The sequence below is a fragment of the Parasteatoda tepidariorum genome, chromosome 8, assembly GCF_982258835.1.
Source record: "Parasteatoda tepidariorum strain Cologne lab strain chromosome 8, Ptep-v5.0, whole genome shotgun sequence".
Taxonomy (NCBI): domain Eukaryota; kingdom Metazoa; phylum Arthropoda; class Arachnida; order Araneae; family Theridiidae; genus Parasteatoda; species Parasteatoda tepidariorum.
Window position 1 is genome coordinate 68,361,687 of NC_141762.1, and position 19,164 is coordinate 68,380,850.

At 30.5% G+C, this 19,164-nt stretch overlaps 1 protein-coding gene across 1 annotated transcript in view; it reads right to left on the reverse strand.

The window, feature by feature from the left end:
• The window catches only part of LOC147806256 (glucose dehydrogenase [FAD, quinone]-like), a 133,211-nt gene that overhangs the window by 5,307 nt on the left and 108,740 nt on the right, over positions 1-19,164 (reverse strand). Inside the window, exons 5-9 of the mRNA XM_087169043.1 lie at positions 12,715-12,836; positions 10,160-10,330; positions 4,352-4,505; positions 2,807-2,970; positions 1,739-1,916 (exon numbers count right to left, since the gene is read on the reverse strand). Of these exons, the coding sequence (XP_087025169.1) occupies positions 1,739-1,916; positions 2,807-2,970; positions 4,352-4,505; positions 10,160-10,330; positions 12,715-12,836 (789 nt within the window). The remainder of the gene's footprint in view (positions 1-1,738; positions 1,917-2,806; positions 2,971-4,351; positions 4,506-10,159; positions 10,331-12,714; positions 12,837-19,164) is intronic.

The window sequence follows — 19,164 nt, forward strand, 5'->3', positions numbered from 1 at the left end:
ATTTGTGTACGTAAACAACTGTTCATTCTTTTCTATTGCGAGTAAGCCAAGTCTGTCAAGTATCAATTCTCTTACGTGACACATTCTATATTCTTTCACAAATATTTCAATTCTTTCACTACATATTCTTTTACTACTTAACATAAAGACAGGCGTGGAGCCATGTAGAACACAAACAAACTAACCATGCATCAATGTTACCAGGTACACAAAACAAAATATATCACGATTACAATAAAATACGTAAACAAATAATAAATCGAAGTTAAGTAAAATATATAGACGATAAAGAATTATATTTTAACAAATCCGATGTGTGATACGTCGTTGTATTTAATTAACTTCAAGTTAATAACATTCTAACTTATGTGGAGAAACTTAGCTCGACTTTAACACACCATGTTGCTTATAAATGATCAGCTGGCTCTGAAGTTATAGGTCACGTGTCTGTGTATCAGTGATTGTCTTCTTCTCGAGTTGCAAGCACCCAATCAAAAACTAAAGCTTTCATAATTTTTGGTAATTTTGCCCACATTTTAGAACACTTACGATAGAAGATCTGGGACATAAATGTGTTCCATATGAACTTTTGAATTCTTAGCATGTGGTGGTAAAATTAAGTTCAAATCAAATTTATAAAACAAAGAATCATACATTAAAACATAAACTTAGCTTCCACTAGAAGAAATTTTACCAAAAATCACTGAAAGTTGGCAATCCTGAATTTATTGATTTCAGATAAAATATTTTTGTATTCTTAATTTAAAGGTATTTACCTGCAATATTCATTTTTTCTTTTTCTGCTCTACTATTTTTAATTTTTTTGATTTTGATTTTTGTTCTAAATGAAGAGTTTATAACCAAAAGAATTGTTTCTTTATTATAAAGTATTTCTAAGATGTTACCTTATTATGTCAGATTTCAGAATGAACTTACATAAATATTGGACTAAATATTTTAATTATTTTACAATTATTATTTTTGGTATAAATTACATTAATATGTTATCATAAATTTTCGTTAGAGTGATTTGTTAAATGGCTTAGAACTTAACTATCAGCTTCAAGCAGAAAGTGACGCATGTGCTAATTAGATTTAATAAATCAGCCTAAGTGAAAATTTTCAATTATGGTTGTTAATTCACCAAATTTGCTTTAACAATATACCTCTAATTTTAAATGTCATTTAAAAAATGATTTGTAAGCTAAATTGTATATGTTCACTAAGCGATCCTAATAAAATCTTTTGAGATATATTTGGATGTGGAATGAGGGCACAGGAGTAAGTAAACAGAATTCTTTTTAGTATATATTTTAAGTCAATAATTTTAACTTTCGTAGAAAACTGTTGCTCAGAAGAAACAAAAATTATTGCTAATCAGCCACGGTAGCTCGGGGGATAGAGCGTTCGTCTCCCAATGAGGTAACCCAGGATCGTAACCCAGAGATGGCTGATTGATACGAATTCTGCTTCCAACTTGCACCGACCACAGTGCTGACGTAAATTATCTTCAGTGGGAGATGAATCATGGGTTAGAATCCCCTTGCCGTTGGGCTAACCGTGGGAAATTTACGTGGCTTTCCTCTCCATTTTACAGTAGGAAATTTTCCTAGGTTTTCTTCTCCATGCGGCTGCAAACAGGGTGCTGGGCCTCGAGTTTTAACAAAGCAAATTAACATAACAAAGGTCAATATTGTTGAAAGTATTAGGAAGTAACATAGAAAGCTATATATCTTACCATCCACCATGGTGAGAACATCTTGAGGATGAGTGAGGTATCTTGGATCGATTACTGGAGGATCATAGGGATCAGTTGTCCGCAATTTAATATATCCACGACTCTTTGGCCTCAGAAGAACGGGACAAAATGTATAAGCATCTCTGTAGGCATAAGGCTTGTAAACCTTCTCCCAAAGCTGCAACAGATTTTTTAAAATAAATTTGCTGTGGAAGTGTACAGGAAAATACTGTAGTATTACTAGCATATTTTTATTACTATGTTTTTATGAGTTCGCTATCGTATTTTCATAGTTTAAATTTTACAATTGTAAACTACTTTCGGACTAGTTAGCACCCTCAAAATTTAAAGCTACGTTCCCGATGAAAATAGAAGTTTGATTAATTTCCAGACAGAAATTATAGTGATGATATTGCCAAAGAAATTAACAATCAAAATTCAATCCTCAATCAAAATTTAAACCTCTCTCCGACTAACGAATGTCTATTTTAAGTAGCAATACAAGTTTCAATTGTTTAATCTGTAAAAGTCGAGAATTGACGCAATTTTCCTCGACCAATACAATTTATCGTCAATCAAAGTTGCGATATTTTTCCTAAATAGTTATGAGTTCTCAAATTTCTACTGGAGATTCGAGATTAAGTCTATTTAATTCGTTTTTTTTTAAATGATGCAGGCAGAATTTATCACCACTCAAAAAATGTGTTCACTTTTCGACATTTACAAACTAACAGACACCTAACTAGACAAAAAGAGAAAAACATAAATGAAGTAAAATATTTAAAAGCTACGTGTTTCAAAAGGATTTATAAATGGAAAATATTTTAACAAGACTTAGTAAGTAAGGCATAGGTATGAAAACTTCTATCGTCGCTGAAAATTCTCCACCACTCTTCTTTCGAAGGTGATGCATCCTAAGTTTTCAAAATAAAATTATTTTTACCTTTTTCTCATCAAATAACACGAAAAAACGAGTATTTTTTTTAAAAACAAGACTCTACAATTAATCTTGCTGTAAAGAAAGGTAAAAGAAGTTTTAGAAAGTAAGATGCAAAATTTTAACTTTACCTCTCTTCTTTGGCCATGTACTCGCTGAAACGTTTGGCCACCATCAGATGCAGGTGACCCTGACAAGAAATGAATTTCTACATCCGGGAAATCCTCCGATTTATTGGCATATTTAGTATTGATGAAAGCTAAGCCTTCCACACCTCCCAGCACAGTTAATGGTCCTAGATGAATAAAAAAAAAATTAAGTCTAAGAATAAAAACAAGATGAATTTAACAGCCGAAATTGATCGATTGATTAATTTAACATTCCCCAACACAGTTAATGATTTTAGTTGAAATTATTTTAAATTAGAAAACTAGCAAAACAACTTAAGTCAAAAAAGTGTAATTCTTTGATTGATTCTTTCAATATTAACTAATGTCATTTTCCGTTGAATACATTCTTTTTATGTAAACTCTGTGATGCATGAAAACAAAGAATCTTTATTAGCTTTAATACAAAATTTTGTTATCAAATGATACGAGAAAGGAAACAATCAGAATTAAACAGAAGGAATTTTCTTCATTCAACGGTATATGCATAACACGGTTCCCAGCAGATCACCGAAGTCAAGCATCACTGACTGCGGTCAGTGTGCGGGTGGGTGACCACTTGGATCAGTCTGCGTAGGGACCGAGGGTGTGCGGTATTGGTCCACGTTAAACTGTTCTACCGTAAAGTGCTCGACTTCGCGTGCAGGTCGTCGGGCTACCGAAGCGGTGGTGCCATCCCCTCTGCAGAGGATCAAAATTGTGATGGCATGTCTTCGGATCATCCTCAGGGATGTTTCCCAGACCGTCGCCAATAGCCCATTGTGCAGCTCTAGTGCGACGTAAATGAACAACAAAAACAAAACATGCATAACTTTTTTTCGATGTTAGGTATTTTTAAAATTAGTTAATAAAATTTTCACCAGATGTGATGGTGAGGATGATTCTTATCTCTCTGATCTGTATCCGATCAGATGAATGAGTTCGCTTATTTCAAATACTTCCAAAACATACATAGATCTCTTCAGAAGGCCCTCGGGTACTAAGTTAACGCAATTAATCAGATATTTCGAAATGACTTCTGCTTTTCTAGAGTTGATGCTAACTGGAAATACCTCAGAACCATGGAGAAATCTGAGGGTTTTTAAATCTCAGTAGACAATCGAGTTAAAGTTATTAGTCGCAAAAAAGTTTATTAGTCATTTTGGGGGACAAAACCGTTTCTGAAATTTTACATTATTTGATTAATGAGCTATTCTTCGGTAAGTAGGATGTATTTTTTAAAAAAAAATTTGATTTTTTATATTTTAAAGATTTAGAGAAAAAAATAAATTTTTTATATGTATATATGTGTGTGCCAGAAGCAGATCATATATACATTAAACATACATCAAAACTACGTCACTGTATGATATGCTATGTTTTGTTCATTTATTCATACAATGATTTAATACAAACTATTTTAAGGATTTTCATGCTCTTAAAGAAATGAAAAAAAAATTGTATAAAATGGCATCTAGTAATTGAGAAAAAAAAATTTCAGTAACCACTTTTTGTTTCCCATTTACTAACCTCGGCCGATTGAGAGATATCGAACTATTTCTTTGAATGTAAAAACTCGTGGCTGAACAATGGCAACTGGTTCACTAACTAAGTAATGGATTCCACCAGGGAATATATGATCTTGTAAGTTATATCCAACAGGAAGATCTGCAATAACAGGTATCTAAAAGAAAATTATCAAATATAAATAACTTATAACTGTCATTATCGCTTGTTTTTAAAAGAGATTTCACATATTTTTTTTTAAACATGCAGTTTACATTTGCCAGCATTTTATCCAAAACTAATATAAATATATCACATTTAAGAAAAACACAGATCTACGATATTTTTTTTACAATTTCGTTTTGTTTTGGAACCAGAAATTTTTACTACATTTGGCTTTTTGGGTATTTGATCTGTAAAAAAGTATATTTTTAATTAACTCTACTTTTAATAATTATTCACGGTAATTACACTATAAGAACTGAGGTGTAATATCGCTCCAAATATGTTGTTAAACAACGCAAAAAATAGTGTGAAGGAACACTTTATTCTGGGCTAACACCAATCCAGTGTTCATAAGAGATTTGAAGGATGTTATTTAAATCTAAACACTTATAAATAGAATAATTTTACTCCAAAATCACACACTCTTACTCATCAATGTTGGCACGCAATCGCAAAAAAGTAACGCCAAGTAAAATATTGCGAGTCGATCGCATATAATTTAGAATGAACTGGCGAGAGTTGGTTATTATTTTCAACGCTGTTGTTCTTCAGAAACAAAAATTTGCCTTTAAATATGTATTATATTATAATGATTTTATACTGCATAAATTCTATTCGCCTCCGCTCTATTAAGCCTAGTTCGAATTCATCTTAAGTTCTTCTCTGTGCTATGCGCATGCTTGTTGTGCAAAACTAATGTTAAAAATTAGTGTGTATATTGATTCTAAATTGACTTCTACTTTATGCTGCAATTAGTTTATTTTATAACCGTCGTTGAACAGCCGACCCAATTTTTGGGTTCATGATTACTAATGCTCAACTCCGTAGCCTTGTAATTCTGAACCCAATCCAGAAGACAAGGTAACTTCTGAACCAAATATTGGGAGAAATGCGCCTTTGTGAAAGATTTTTGATAGAACTAACCCACATTTGCGTTACATGAAGAGGAAAACCACGAAAATCTCCCGCGGTTAACCTGACGGCAAGGGGACTCTAACCCATGATCCGTCTACCACTGAGGGTATTTTACGTCAGCACTGTGGTCGACGCGAGCCGGGTGTGGAAATCGAATCGAATAGCCATCATCGGGATTTGAAACCGGTTTACCTTATTCGAAGGCGAGCGCTCTATCCCCTAAGCCACCACGGCTCTTTATAATGTATTGTAAAATTAACTTTGCTGACTCTTATGTGCATCTTATCTTACTGTAATCATAAATTTTAGTGTTACTGAATAATAAAAATTACTTTACACCAAGTAGTGTAAAAGATCTTTAGCGTAGTTAAACAATAGTAATGTATGACGTTTTACTACATCACTTTGGTGTAAAGTAGTTGCCACTATTTTTGTCGCTGAGAAACTCTAAAAGTTTTTACAGTGTACTAAAATATTGCTCTCATCACCTATAATTAAAAAAGAATTGCACTGATTATAGTTTATATGCTTCGGTTGAATAATGATTATTAAATAGTTTTTTCTGACTCATTTAGATTTGTGAGATGGAGAAACGTAGAATATATTCTTTATACTTCGCAATTTTAAAAAACTAACACCGATTCTGTAAAATTGAATGATTTTTTTTCAGCAGAAACAGTCGAATATCAAGTTTTTTTTAATAAAAAGCTGAAAAAAGTATTTTACTAACTTCAGAAAAACGATAGGAAATATTTTCAGAAATACGTTCTACTAAATTTTTGATAATGAGTAATGATTACATAAATATTATTATACGAAATTGTAAACATAATATACAAATACGATACGTAACATAATAATTATACAAATGATTATACACTGTAAAAAAAAAATCCGGATCAAATTACGGAAATAGTGACATCACTCAGGGTGCCAGTACTTTTCACCGTAAAACCCATTTTTTACAGTAAAATTTTGATCAAATAAAAAATATGATGTAGCAACAATTTTACAGTAATATTTATTTATTGTAAAATCACTGAATCACTATAATTAAATAAATATTAATGCAAAATATTTTTTTTACATTTTACGGTAAAAACTGATTTTGCGGTAAAATAAATTTTAAGGTTGCTGCACTCAGAGTGCCAGTACTTTAAACCATAATTTGATCAGGAATTTTTTACATTGCGTAACACACTATAATTCTTGTAGATTTTTTACACAAATTATACGGTTAAAAGGCGCCATACCATTGGATTAGAACAGTAGCTATGCTTTCAAATTTTTATACTATTTTGTTTCAGCATTTATTTTGAAACATAATAAATTGTATTTGGATTTATTGAATACTTATATAAACGTGAAACGTAATTAAAGAGTAATTTTTACAAATTAATACTTTCGGAATAAATTTCAGAAATTTGCTTAGCAAAATGTAGTTACATAAAAATAAAGTTGCTAAGCACATGATGAGCTGTAACTGTGTCTTAATATCCGTTCAGTTTAAATTTTTCTGTGATCAAAGCATGGGTGACTTTAAATGTTAAAAGAAATTAATTTCGAATTGCACATTATATCAACTTGCAAATTTTTAGTTGTAATTTTATCTTGAAATATCAGTTGACTAACGGATTTTACTTATGCACTGCAAAAAATCCCGGATTTCACTTACAGTATATAGTACTGGTAATTTAAGTGGATCATCCGTAAAATCCATTTTACCGTAAATCCCTTGTTACCGTAAAATATTATACCGTAATTTTGACAGTAAAAGTAATTAGAATGATTCAGTAGTTTTAAGGTAATTATTACAGTAAAAATTGCGGTATATCAGATTTTTCTGTCTGTAACATGATCCGGAAAAATGGATTTTATGGTAGAAAGTACCGGCAGCTGTAAGTGCTGATAATTTTTAGCATAATTTGATGCAGAATATATTTTTAATTTGGAATAGAGCATTTGAGAAGTTAATTTCAAAAATTACATCCTGTAATTTTCCATCATGATTATTTTTTTGAAGAAAATAATTTGCAAAATGATGCCATACGATTAGTATTTAATTAGAAATTTCCCTCCATATTGGCGTTCGAATACTACGATTTTTTTTTAATGAAAACCTGACAAACATATTACGACTGGAGGGAAATTTTAAAAAGTTTTTTTCAAATTTGCTGTGTTTTTCATTTAACCTTTTTTTATTACCCACATAAATATTTGTCATAAAAATCTCACTGTTAAATGGTCCATGAAGTTATGTTTTGATTTGTAATTCTTTTTTTCTGACATTGCAGTCGTGGATTAGGTCATAAAATTAAAAAAAAAGAAGAAGTTTATTTTCTAAATACTAAAATCTATTTTACAAAAAAACATTTATTAAATATTTTCTAGCCTGAAATTACACTATTAAATGCATATTTTTTTGTTTATTAATTTAATAAAAATTCAGTTGTATAACTTTTTTTGAGATAGCTCTTCACCGAAGAAAAATTATAATTAACAATTTAAATCAAATCGAGAGCGTTTTAATGGGAGCGAAACTTCATCCTCAAATTTCAACATTGAAAATTATTTTTTAATTCAACTCACTTTACATGATCTTATGCTACTTTCGAAGCATAAATATACATATAATTCCATTGAAAATATCATCTTCCAGAGATTTATCGAGAAAGAATTTACAACGAAAAACAATTATTGATTCGAAAAATATCAAAATTTCTTCTTTCCTTCAGGGTGAATATTTTCAAATTTGTCCTGATTTTTAATAAGGAACTAAAAAAATATCTTACAGATTCTATTTTAGTTATTCTATAGTAGAAGCAAAAATATCACGCAAATAAGCCAACAAGAACTGATTTTGGTCGATACTTAAAGGACGAAAAAAAATTAGATTATTATTAGATTGCGTTCCATCAGTTTTCTTATGCCTCATTTAAATTTGTTTGTTATTTTTCTTTTTGGAAAAAAAAATAATCAGTCAAATTGAAAGTATGGAAAGGTTGAAGGTTTTATTATAATCAAAAGTAAACGCAAAATTAATGTTCCCTTAAAAACGTTTTTTTTATTTTTATTTTTAATTTTTTTAGAGATCATTTTTTGGCGAGGCATTTCAATTAATGACCCGAGGCGATGTACAGATTTAAACAAGCCTTGCACCACTGAGTATATAAGATATTATATAGGAGAAAAATTAAAAAATAAAAAATAAAGAAACACGCGAGCACTGGATATTAACGTACTTTTTTAATTATAGCAAATTTATTGCCAGAAAAACTGCAGTCATAAATTTGCAATAAATTACCTATATTTAAATATTCTTAAAAATAGATTAAATTTTTGATCTACTGTTCGCAGATTCGTTGCGTTGACAAAACAAAACGTGAGTATTTCTCTTACTGAATTACTTATTGATATTTATAGAGTGAAAGTTTTGTAAAATGGTCTATTAATCACATTTATTCGGTTGGATTAGTTTTATACTGATAACACTTATGGATTGTTGTCTTAATTCTTAATATATTTTTTCTATTTACAAGGAAATTTAAGGTTTTTAATTTGTTAGTAGCTTGAATGCAATAACAATTAAAATACCAATGAGCATAGTTTAAATTCATTCGTTTAATTAAACAAATTGTGATGTATTCTTTTCTTCTTTATCTTTTTATTTTATCTTTATCTTTTAATTTAAATTCTTTTTTTTTCTATAGTTGGTTCCGTAATAAATTTTATAAATATACATAGAAAAATCGTTTCTAAAAGGAAATCATTAAAAAAAGAAAAACATAATTTTTATGGCTTTCACAATACTATGACGATGCAACTGTTATTAATTATCATGACGTCACCTTGTCAGGTGAATTAATAACAGTAGAATATAAAAATATAATTGTAAAATGTTTAAATTTATAGAAATTGCAATAGACCTATTAGAGTATTCATTAGTGTAATAAACAGATGCCTATGCAAAATGACTGATATATTCTCAAAATGATTTATTATTGCTTTTATAAAAATTTACATTTATGTTCAAAGGCTGATATTTCCCAAAATTAAACAAATTTGATAAGCTATTTTTCTTATTTTAAAAGAGATGCAAAGCAATATAATTTTTGACTAATAACCAAAATCACTGCTGTAAAATTATTTTATTACAAAAGAAGTTATAGCATAGTAAGGTTTTCAAGAGTTGTAATGGTGGTTTGCAGAAAAAAATGACGGTATTCGTTATTTAAGCTTCAAGAGGTATGCAAGGTTAAATAAATAATACCAAGAAACTGAATCAGTAATTAAATCACTTGATTAATAAAAGCTTCATTGGTTTCAGCTATATGCAGATGAACAGTGCGGACATATTCAGACCTGAATGCATACATCTAGCAAGTCTTGAGGATGAGCGTCCATTTCGAGTGCTTGAAACCAACTTCTATTTCCATCTGCATATTTTGAAGCCGATGATGCATAAGTATAGTACGTGCCTTATAAAAAAATTTTCATCCCGGTAATTAATGCTTTATAAAAAAAATTTATAATTTTTTTTCCATGTTTCATAAAAAAGTTTTTAAACTCATACTAGTGTGAAGTTTCCATCTTTTAAAGGATAGTAACTTTCGGTTATTCGACTGATTCCAGAAATGTATACTGGAATGGATGGGCACAATTATTTTAAATATGTATAAAACTATAACTTACTCCCATTTCTTGAAGGTGATGTTTTGGGCCGATTCCGGAAAGCATAAGCAGCTGAGGACTGTTGATGGATCCTGCCGAAACGATGATTTCTTTACGTGCTTTAACAATGTATGTCATTTTAAGTCGATCGAATTCAATTGCTTTTGCTTTCTTATGATGATCAAAATGAATCTAAAACAAAAAGAAAAGGAACGGTTTTGAACAAAAATGTACGAATTGGCAATAAATGTTAAAGAATTGCATCTATACGTTTTTTTTAAAAATAATATTTATTGTATTGTTACATGAACCAATTTTATTTAGTGTTTTTAGCCAGACTATTCTCCGTTTATATTGCATAAATAATAAATAAACAATGTTTAAAAGTGTCATTCAAACATAGTTGATTAAGTTCACATATAAAGATGATACAAAAATAGTTGATAGAAAGTCAGTTCACTTTAATTTAATCAGTTCTGAAATTTTAAACAGTTTAAACTTTTGTATAGCAAATTTTGACATTTTTAAAAGCATTTTTGCTCTTTGTGAATCGTAGACAAAAATCATTATTGGGATTCATACTATAGCCAAGCAAACACGTGCTTTCATGGAAATTTTCATTTAAATAGGAAATTAGGAAGTGGAGATGAATATTTAAAAGGAAATTAACGTGCCCCTACATCAGATAGTTTTTTAGAAAAAGGAGTTACAACTCCAATTCTAAGGTTAATAGCATAATTAAAGCAATGTCTTGACTTTTGCGAACCTGCATACTTTACTTCCAAGTTAACAATCAAAATTAGCAACGATCCATGAAATGCTGGTAGAGTTTCATGTCACCACCCGGGATAGAACCCCAGCCCTTCATAATGAAAACTCTGTACCTTACTTACTGTGCTGTCGTGACTCAGAGCTGAATATGTGATAACTATCCCCAGTATATGTTTGGGATTATTGCATCTTCAAACAGAGCAAAAGTATATAGTTATTTTTTTCAACATACAATTGAAAGATAATATTCAAGTAGAGAGGAATATGAGTTACCATAAAATTGCATAGCTCAAATGTATTTTAAAATAGGATGAATTACATTATATCATAGGAGCCCACAATGGGCTACGTTTTCAAAAATTGCAAAATCTACGATATCATTGGATAGTAGGGTATGTATTGTACAAATGTACGCCGTCATCGGGTAGGACGGTATGCTCAAATTTACGGTATCGTTGAATAGTACGGAATGTACAAATGTACGGTATCATTTTACAAAAAAGTAAGGTCTTTTTCAGGTTGTTTTGAGGTTTACAAACGTAAAAACTAGACCTGAGGTAGAATATGAGGTTATGTTTTGCTCCAAAAATAACCTCATTAATAAACGTCAATTTCAACCTCATAAACTCATCCTCAAATGTAACTCAGCAATACTTTTAGTTGAGATTGGGTGAAATTATTCACACCTCAAAAATACTAGTGCAGAAAAAATAGCCTGTACACCTCAGAAATAACCTCGCTTAGCTTGTGGCTATGAAGTAGATTTTCAACAACCTCAAATGTGAATAAAAACAACTTCATACACCTTGATTTTGCACCTTGAGAGGTTGATCTTTTAAGGTTGTTTTTGAAGTCATTCTTAATACTTCAACATAATAAATAAGTAAACCTTACCTTAATCAACCTTACTTTAATCTGAATAAACTTTAAATCAATATTGACATCTCAAAACAACTTCCAATAAACTCAAAACCACCTTAAATTTTTTAAAGGTCATAAAATGTGCATTAGTACAATGATGGGTTTTGGTCTGTTGGTCAGGTTCTACTTGCAAATGTTCAACATTTAAAAAACAATAAACCTTGGCAAGTTTGGCTTAGTTTTAACGTGCAGAGCACTTGACTTTTGGTTCATTAAAACTGAAATTTTTCTGTATCGTTTATTTAAAAAAACATTTAATAATACTTTTGAAAAAAAAAATAATTACAAAAGTTTATTGCATTCAAATTTCGAAGTATAGTTTTTGTGACTTACTTTACTATGGAAAGACAAAATTAAAATGAGATTTGACAATATAGTATATTCCTTATAATTCAACATATTTCAGATTATAAGTCTAACGTCAAAATAATGCATAAATTATTGAAGAAAATAAAAAATTAGGCATAATGAAAAATATTATCTAAGTTTGGCAGGTATATAATTACCAACACTGTTAAAAATTCCGGAACAAAGTGCGGTACAAAGCAACGGCACTTTGGGCGCATCTTCCATAAAAACCATTTCTACCGTAAAATATTATATCATAATTTTAACAGTTGTATTTATTTAATTAGAGTGATTCAGTGATTTTACGGTAATTAATACTATAAAAATTACGGTATATGCGATTTTTGGTTCAGTAACATGTTCCGGTAAAAATAGATTTTACGGTAAAAAATACTGAATTAACGTAATTTCATACGAAATTTTATGCAATTTGTTTGAGTATCATGACATAGTTACTTTCTTAATTTCAGTGTATTTATTCAAAAAGAAATCTAGAATTGTTCAGCCTAATTCAATATTGTGAATTCAAATCTTACCTTGGTTGCGTACGCATAAGTAACTATATCCAGGTTCTTTCTCTTTTTAGCTGGTTGTAAAAATGCTTTTGAAGTGCTGCATCTGGCTCCCCGTCTTGTTGTTCCTTGCGGAATCAAAATACCTAAAATGGAGTAATCAACATATTTTGAATGCGATAGTAGTTTGGGCAGTCATGACACGAACAAATATTAATAAATATTTGAAAATTGCAAATTTGTATTAAAATTCTGAAACGTCGTGGAACTTCGTTGAAATTTTAGTACTGATTTCATTTTGTTCCAAGTTTGGGATATCTTTACTTACTTGGTGTATTTCCATTTTGTGTTTCGTGCTATGTATCAACATCTTAATTATAATTTAGAACTCAGTTTAATTTTAATTGACGCATTTAAAGAAAACAAAGCATTTTGAGCTTTATCACGCGAAATATGCTTTCAACAAAAGAAATTTTTAATTGGCACATACGCTCTGAAATTAATAAAAAAACTCTATTTATGCAGTTCACAATTAATAATTAATCATTGCTTCTGAAGAAAAAAATAGTTAGAGAGAGCATTAGAGAGAGAAGACAGCTTTATACCATGATTGAAGTACTGTTCATTACAAAGAGTTTTAAACAGGGCCGGGATAGCCTGGTCGGTAGGGCGCTGGGCCCATACTCAAGAGGTCGTGGGTTCGATCCTCGCCGGCCGAAGACACCCCGTGTAGTAAATGGTGACTGATGCACGTTAAATCTGTCGAGTCTCAAAGTCCTCCATGTTCCCACAACAAATCAATACCTCTGGGGGTACTGATCCAGGAGTTTCCTTGTCCTCTGGATTGGGTCAAAATTACAAGGCTACGGAGTTGAACGTTAGTAGTCGTAAACCCATGAAATTGGGTCGGCTGTTCAACGACGGTTATAAAAAAAAAGAAAAAAAAAAGGAAAAAAAAAAGAGTTTTAAACCATTCTTTAGAGCTACTGTTAACGACTAACTGTCAGGAATAAGCCTGTTTGCTTATCTTATAATCACTATAGCAGGTTTTTTGGCATAATTTTACAACCGGCATAGAACTTTAGACCCAATTCTGCTTTTATGACAACCAATTTTCAACTAGGTAGACTTGCAATTTTGAGCCCAACCTAGAAAACAAGGGAACTCCTGGATCAAGCTTTAGGGAAAACTGGCCTTCTCAGTGGACTTTTAAATAGAACCAAACTACATTTGCGTTACATGGAGAGAAAAAGCACGAGAACTTCCCACGGTTTGCCGAATGGCAAAGGGATTCTAACCTATGATCCTTGGGAAGGAGATCCTAACCTAACTTATGACTGGGGATATTTTACGTCAGCACTGTGGTCGATGTGATCTGGGAGCAGAATTCGTATCAACCAGCTACCACTTGGATTCGAACCTGAGGCACATCATTAAAAAGTGAAAGCTTCCAAGAATCATTGCAACTCACTATAGCAAGTTCGAAAGTTCCTCAATGCAATTTAGCTCTTATACTTTAGCAATGGAATTAAATTAAAGCTTTTTCTCTAATCGATTTGTACTTAGGGCCAATTTATAAGAATCGATCCTTTAAGAGAAAAAATAGTACACTAAGTGCTTCATTATTATTTATTCTTATTTTCCTGAAAAAAAATTCTGTCTATCGTGATATGAAGCAATATAATATAAAGCAAAGTATCCCGGAAATACTGAGACAAGCTCATTGGCTCTGGGAGAGATAAGGCATGTAATGAGGATAAAGAATTACGTAGTAACCCACGACTAAAAATGTCATCGTACGCCATTAGCTATTCTGAACGTATTGTCCGTTTGTCTTCAAAGCTGAAAATATCTTAATTTGTTGTTAATTTTGCGTTAAACGAATAATGTTGTGGGCTGATAAAACCGCAATCGCCAACTGTCCTTCCGACGACAAAACCACAATTTTGTGCCAAGTTATACCTTCGTCTTAAATACATATCCGTTATTTAAAATATCAGTGTATCAGCAGGTATATAGATCGAAGAGTATAATTATCTTTTTATAAGTAATTATCAAAAGCTTATAAACTTAAATAAAATTTATTAAGAATATATTTTTTTATAAAACAGTATTTATAAATAATAGATAAAATACTAATATAACGTGAAATTACATTATAATTAGTCTTAGGTACTTCGAAAATTTTTTCATTTGTAGGTAATATCTCCTGAAATAATAATTAATAATACTTTATCTAATAAGTAAAACAAAAAAAGAACTATTGTTGAATAGTCTAATGAGTATTAGAAAGTTATCTAATGTTTAACATTTATGCTTAATTTGTTTCTCTTACTGTAATCTAATTAAAAATAAATAAATTACGTGCAATGCTTATTTAGGAATAAAGATATCTGAAAAATTTGGAAAAACAAGGCCCTTTAGTTATCTGGATTATTTTTTGAAAAACCGTAGGTGGTTTGGTTTTATCAAGACCAGATTTAATCACATAAATTATTATTGATTTTTTTTCTAAATAGTTATTACTATGACTTATTATTAACAATGATTTTTCATAATTTTTTTTCAATATTTACAAAAAACAGGTTCGACGGCTGTTATATTAGGTAAATTAAATTTAAAACATTCTTCTTAAAACGTAATTAAATATAATAAATTGATATAATAAGATTATGCTGTTCTATTTTTTTAGATAATCGGGAAAAGTATTTGTTTGTTTTCCCAGTAGCGAAGCATAACTTAACCGAATTATTTAAAATATCTTGTTAAAACTTTCAGAAACTTTTTGTTTAGCAAAAAAAAAAAAAAAATGTATAAAAATTGCAATGGGAATTGAAAATGAGCTCTCTGCTCTCTTTTTAGTTCAGTGATTCGGAAAAAATGGAAAGAAATCAAAAACAGTTAAACACGTGTACGAAGGATCAAATACTAACTTCATTGATATGCAAGTAGAGAGTGTATTCCCAGATTAACAGATCAAAAAGTAAAACCTACCCTAAAGTAAAACCTACCCTAAAGATACAAAGTCATAAATGAAATTAGGTTACTTTAAATAGGAATGTTGTATTTTTACTCAAAATTTTTTGTTTTTAATACTGTAAATGAATTTTTTCCTCGAGTGTTCCTTCGAGTCGAAATATTAAAACAAAACCGGTTGGTTTTATTAAAAGAACAGTCTCTTTTTTTATTGAAATGTCTATTTTTCTCACAATGTTTAGTGTTGGACTGCAAATTCAAGATGGAGATTTTTACTCTATTTCCTTAAATTTTTCTAAAGTATTTTAGTAGTTTTTTTAAAGGTATATATAGTTTTAAAGAATAAGTTCAACAAATATTTTACGCGGCACTTCATGTTTTTTTTTTGCTTTATTATTATTATTTGCATGAATTCCAATTGAAAAAGTTCTTTGATGTTAATTAAGGCAGTTTCATTTTCAAGATCGAATCACAGCAAGAAAAGAGAAAACAATAGCGATAGGTTATAAAAATGACAGGAAAAAAAAGCATTAGTTGCATCGTTATTAGTAACACAACAAAGAAAATGTGAAAAATAGTTGCATTGTTATAAGAATCACTAGAAAAAATAAATAAGTAATTGTATTGTCATAAAAATCACAACAAGAAAGAAAAAATAATAGTAATATTGTTATAAAAATGACAGAAAAAAGAAAAATACATTAATTGCATTGTTATTGGTAGCGCAATATGAAAAATAAAACTTTAATTGTATTATACCATATCACTGTATCATTGAAGTATTGTTATAAAAATGATAGCAAAAACTAAAAATATTAGTTGTACTGTTATAAGTAGTTAGAACAGCAGGAAAATGAAAACTTTAGTAGTATAGTTATAAGAATTACCACAAGAAAAGGAAAAACAATAGCTGTAAGAACCACAAAAAGCAAGGGGAAAAATAGTATTGTTATAAAAATGTCAGCAAAAAGGAAAAACATTAGTTGCATTTTTGTTAGTAGTACAAAAAAAAAGAAATCTTTAATTGTATTACTTAAAGAATCATTACAAGAAAAGAAAATCCATAACTGTCTTGTTATGAAAAAAATAACAGAAAGAAAAACATTAGTTGCATTGTTACTAGTAACACCACAAAAAAAGCATTTATTGAATTATCACAAGAAAAAAAGTAGTTGTAAAAAGAACAAGAAAGGGGAAAATAACAGTATTGTTATAAAAATGACAACAAAAAAGACAAACATTAGTTGCATTGTTATTAGTAGCAAAAAAAGAAAACTTTAATTGTAATATCTTAAGAATCGTTACGAAAAAAGGAAATACATAACAGTCTGTTATGAAAATGGCAGCAAAAAGAAAAACATTAGTTGCATTGTTATTAGTAGCACAAAGAAGAGAACTTTAGTTGTATTGCTTGAAAGATCACGCCGAAATAAAGAAAGCTTTGGTTGTATTGTTATAAAAATCACAGCAAGATATAGGAAACGTTAGTTGCATTATTGAAAGATCAAAGCAAGAAAAAAAATAGCTGTAATGTTATGAGTTATTAATATCACGGCAAGAAAAGCAAAACATTCCTTTTAATATTATAAGAAACACAATAAAAAAATGACAACGTTAGATCTATTATTATTAGAATTTTAGCAAGAAAAGGAAAATTCAACAACCTTGTTAGTTTTATTAACATTAATTTGATTAATTAGTACAATATTAATTATTCACGTATTCATATGAATTCTATACCCATTTTTATGCGATCACGTACTATCAAATAATTAGAATATTGAGAAGTTAACATAATATATTCTAATTAATTATTGCAGTGGATATTTAAAACTACGAATGCAGTTACAAAAGCACACTTTCTTGGAACGCTTCTCCATTTTTCGACGGATTTAGATTTTTGGCTCTCAAAATGATGGAAAGGGGAGATTTAGGAGATGGAATTAACACCATTAATAAAAAATAAACTCACCTTTTAAAAAAGCGGTGAGTTTTAACATTTTTATTCCTCGAAAAATATTAGAACTAAATCGCTCAAGTGCTTGGTTTTGACCTTTAAAATTGAATTAATTAAAATGAAAACTTTAAAAAGTCATAGATACAAATCCTATATAATTCATAAATACGACTGAAATTGCCTCATGTCACTAATGCGGAAATCCTCTTGTCACTTGTGAGGAAAATATTTTTTTCCCGTTTAAATACTTAAAAGAAAGAATGAAGAAAAAAAGACACCGTCGATCGCTCTTTTGAAAAAAAAAGTATTTTGATCATACTTTTCTGTTTCTGGAAACTTCAATACCCGAAAGAGAGCCTTGGTGACACAGAAGATGGAGAGCTAGCTTCCCAATGATATAAAAGGTTCGAATCCCAGCGATGGCTGGTGAATACGAATTCCGCATCTGGCTCATGCCGACAACAATGCTGGCGTAAAATATCCTCAGTGGTAGACAGATCACGAATTAGAATCTCTTAGCCATCGGGCAAACCGTGGAAGGTTTTCGCGGATTTCCTTTCCATGTAGCGCAAGTGCGGTATAATTCCATAAAAAGGTCCTCCACTATAGCAAATTTCTCTAAATACTTAAGAAGCTCCTTTGTCTTCCGGATTGGGATCAAAATTACGGAGTTACAAGGCTCCCGAGTTGAACATTGGTAGTCGTAAACTCAAAATTAGGTCGGCTGATTAACGACTGTTATAAAATTAATTAAAACATCTGAAGGAAAATCTTGGTTGCTCAGGTGATAGAGCGTTCGCCTCCCGATGAGTTGACCTTGGTTCAAACATTTGCGGTGGCTGGTTGATACAAATTCTGCTCCCGGTTCTCACAGACCACAGTGCTGATGTAAAAATATCCTCAGTGATAGATCATGGGCTAGAATTTCTTTGCCGTTGGGCTAACGTGGGTGCCTTTCTGTATTTTTCCTCTCCATGTAATGCGAATGCGAGTTAGTTCTCTCAAAGAGTTCTCCATTAAGAATAGTTCGCCCCAATGCTTGATCCGGGAGTTCTCTTGTCTTCTGGGGTTAGGTTCAACGTTTAAAGACAACGGAATTGAACTTTGGTAGTCATAAGCTCAGAATGTGGTCGGCTATTCAACGCCAGTTATGAAATAAAATGCCCGAAGGAGTGTAATCTTTATTGGGTTGAAAAGGAGTGTATTTATTAGGAGAAAGAACATTTTTGTGTTGATTTCGCAATTTAATTCATATATGAGACTAGCTATGGTTTAAATGCTCCATTTGAAACCATTAAAATTAAATCGTAATAGGTGAAAATCCGATTATTAGATAAAAAATTATTCAAGATTCTCTTTTTCTGCTCACTGTTCATGCATGATTACATAAATGATTGTTATTATGATACTATCATGAACACTATCACTAATTATTTTTTCATGCAATATTTTTTGACGTACTATGTCAGAGGTGGCCAACCTGCGGCTCGCGAGCCACATGCGGCTCTTTGATGGATTATTTGTGGCTCTCGATAAATGTA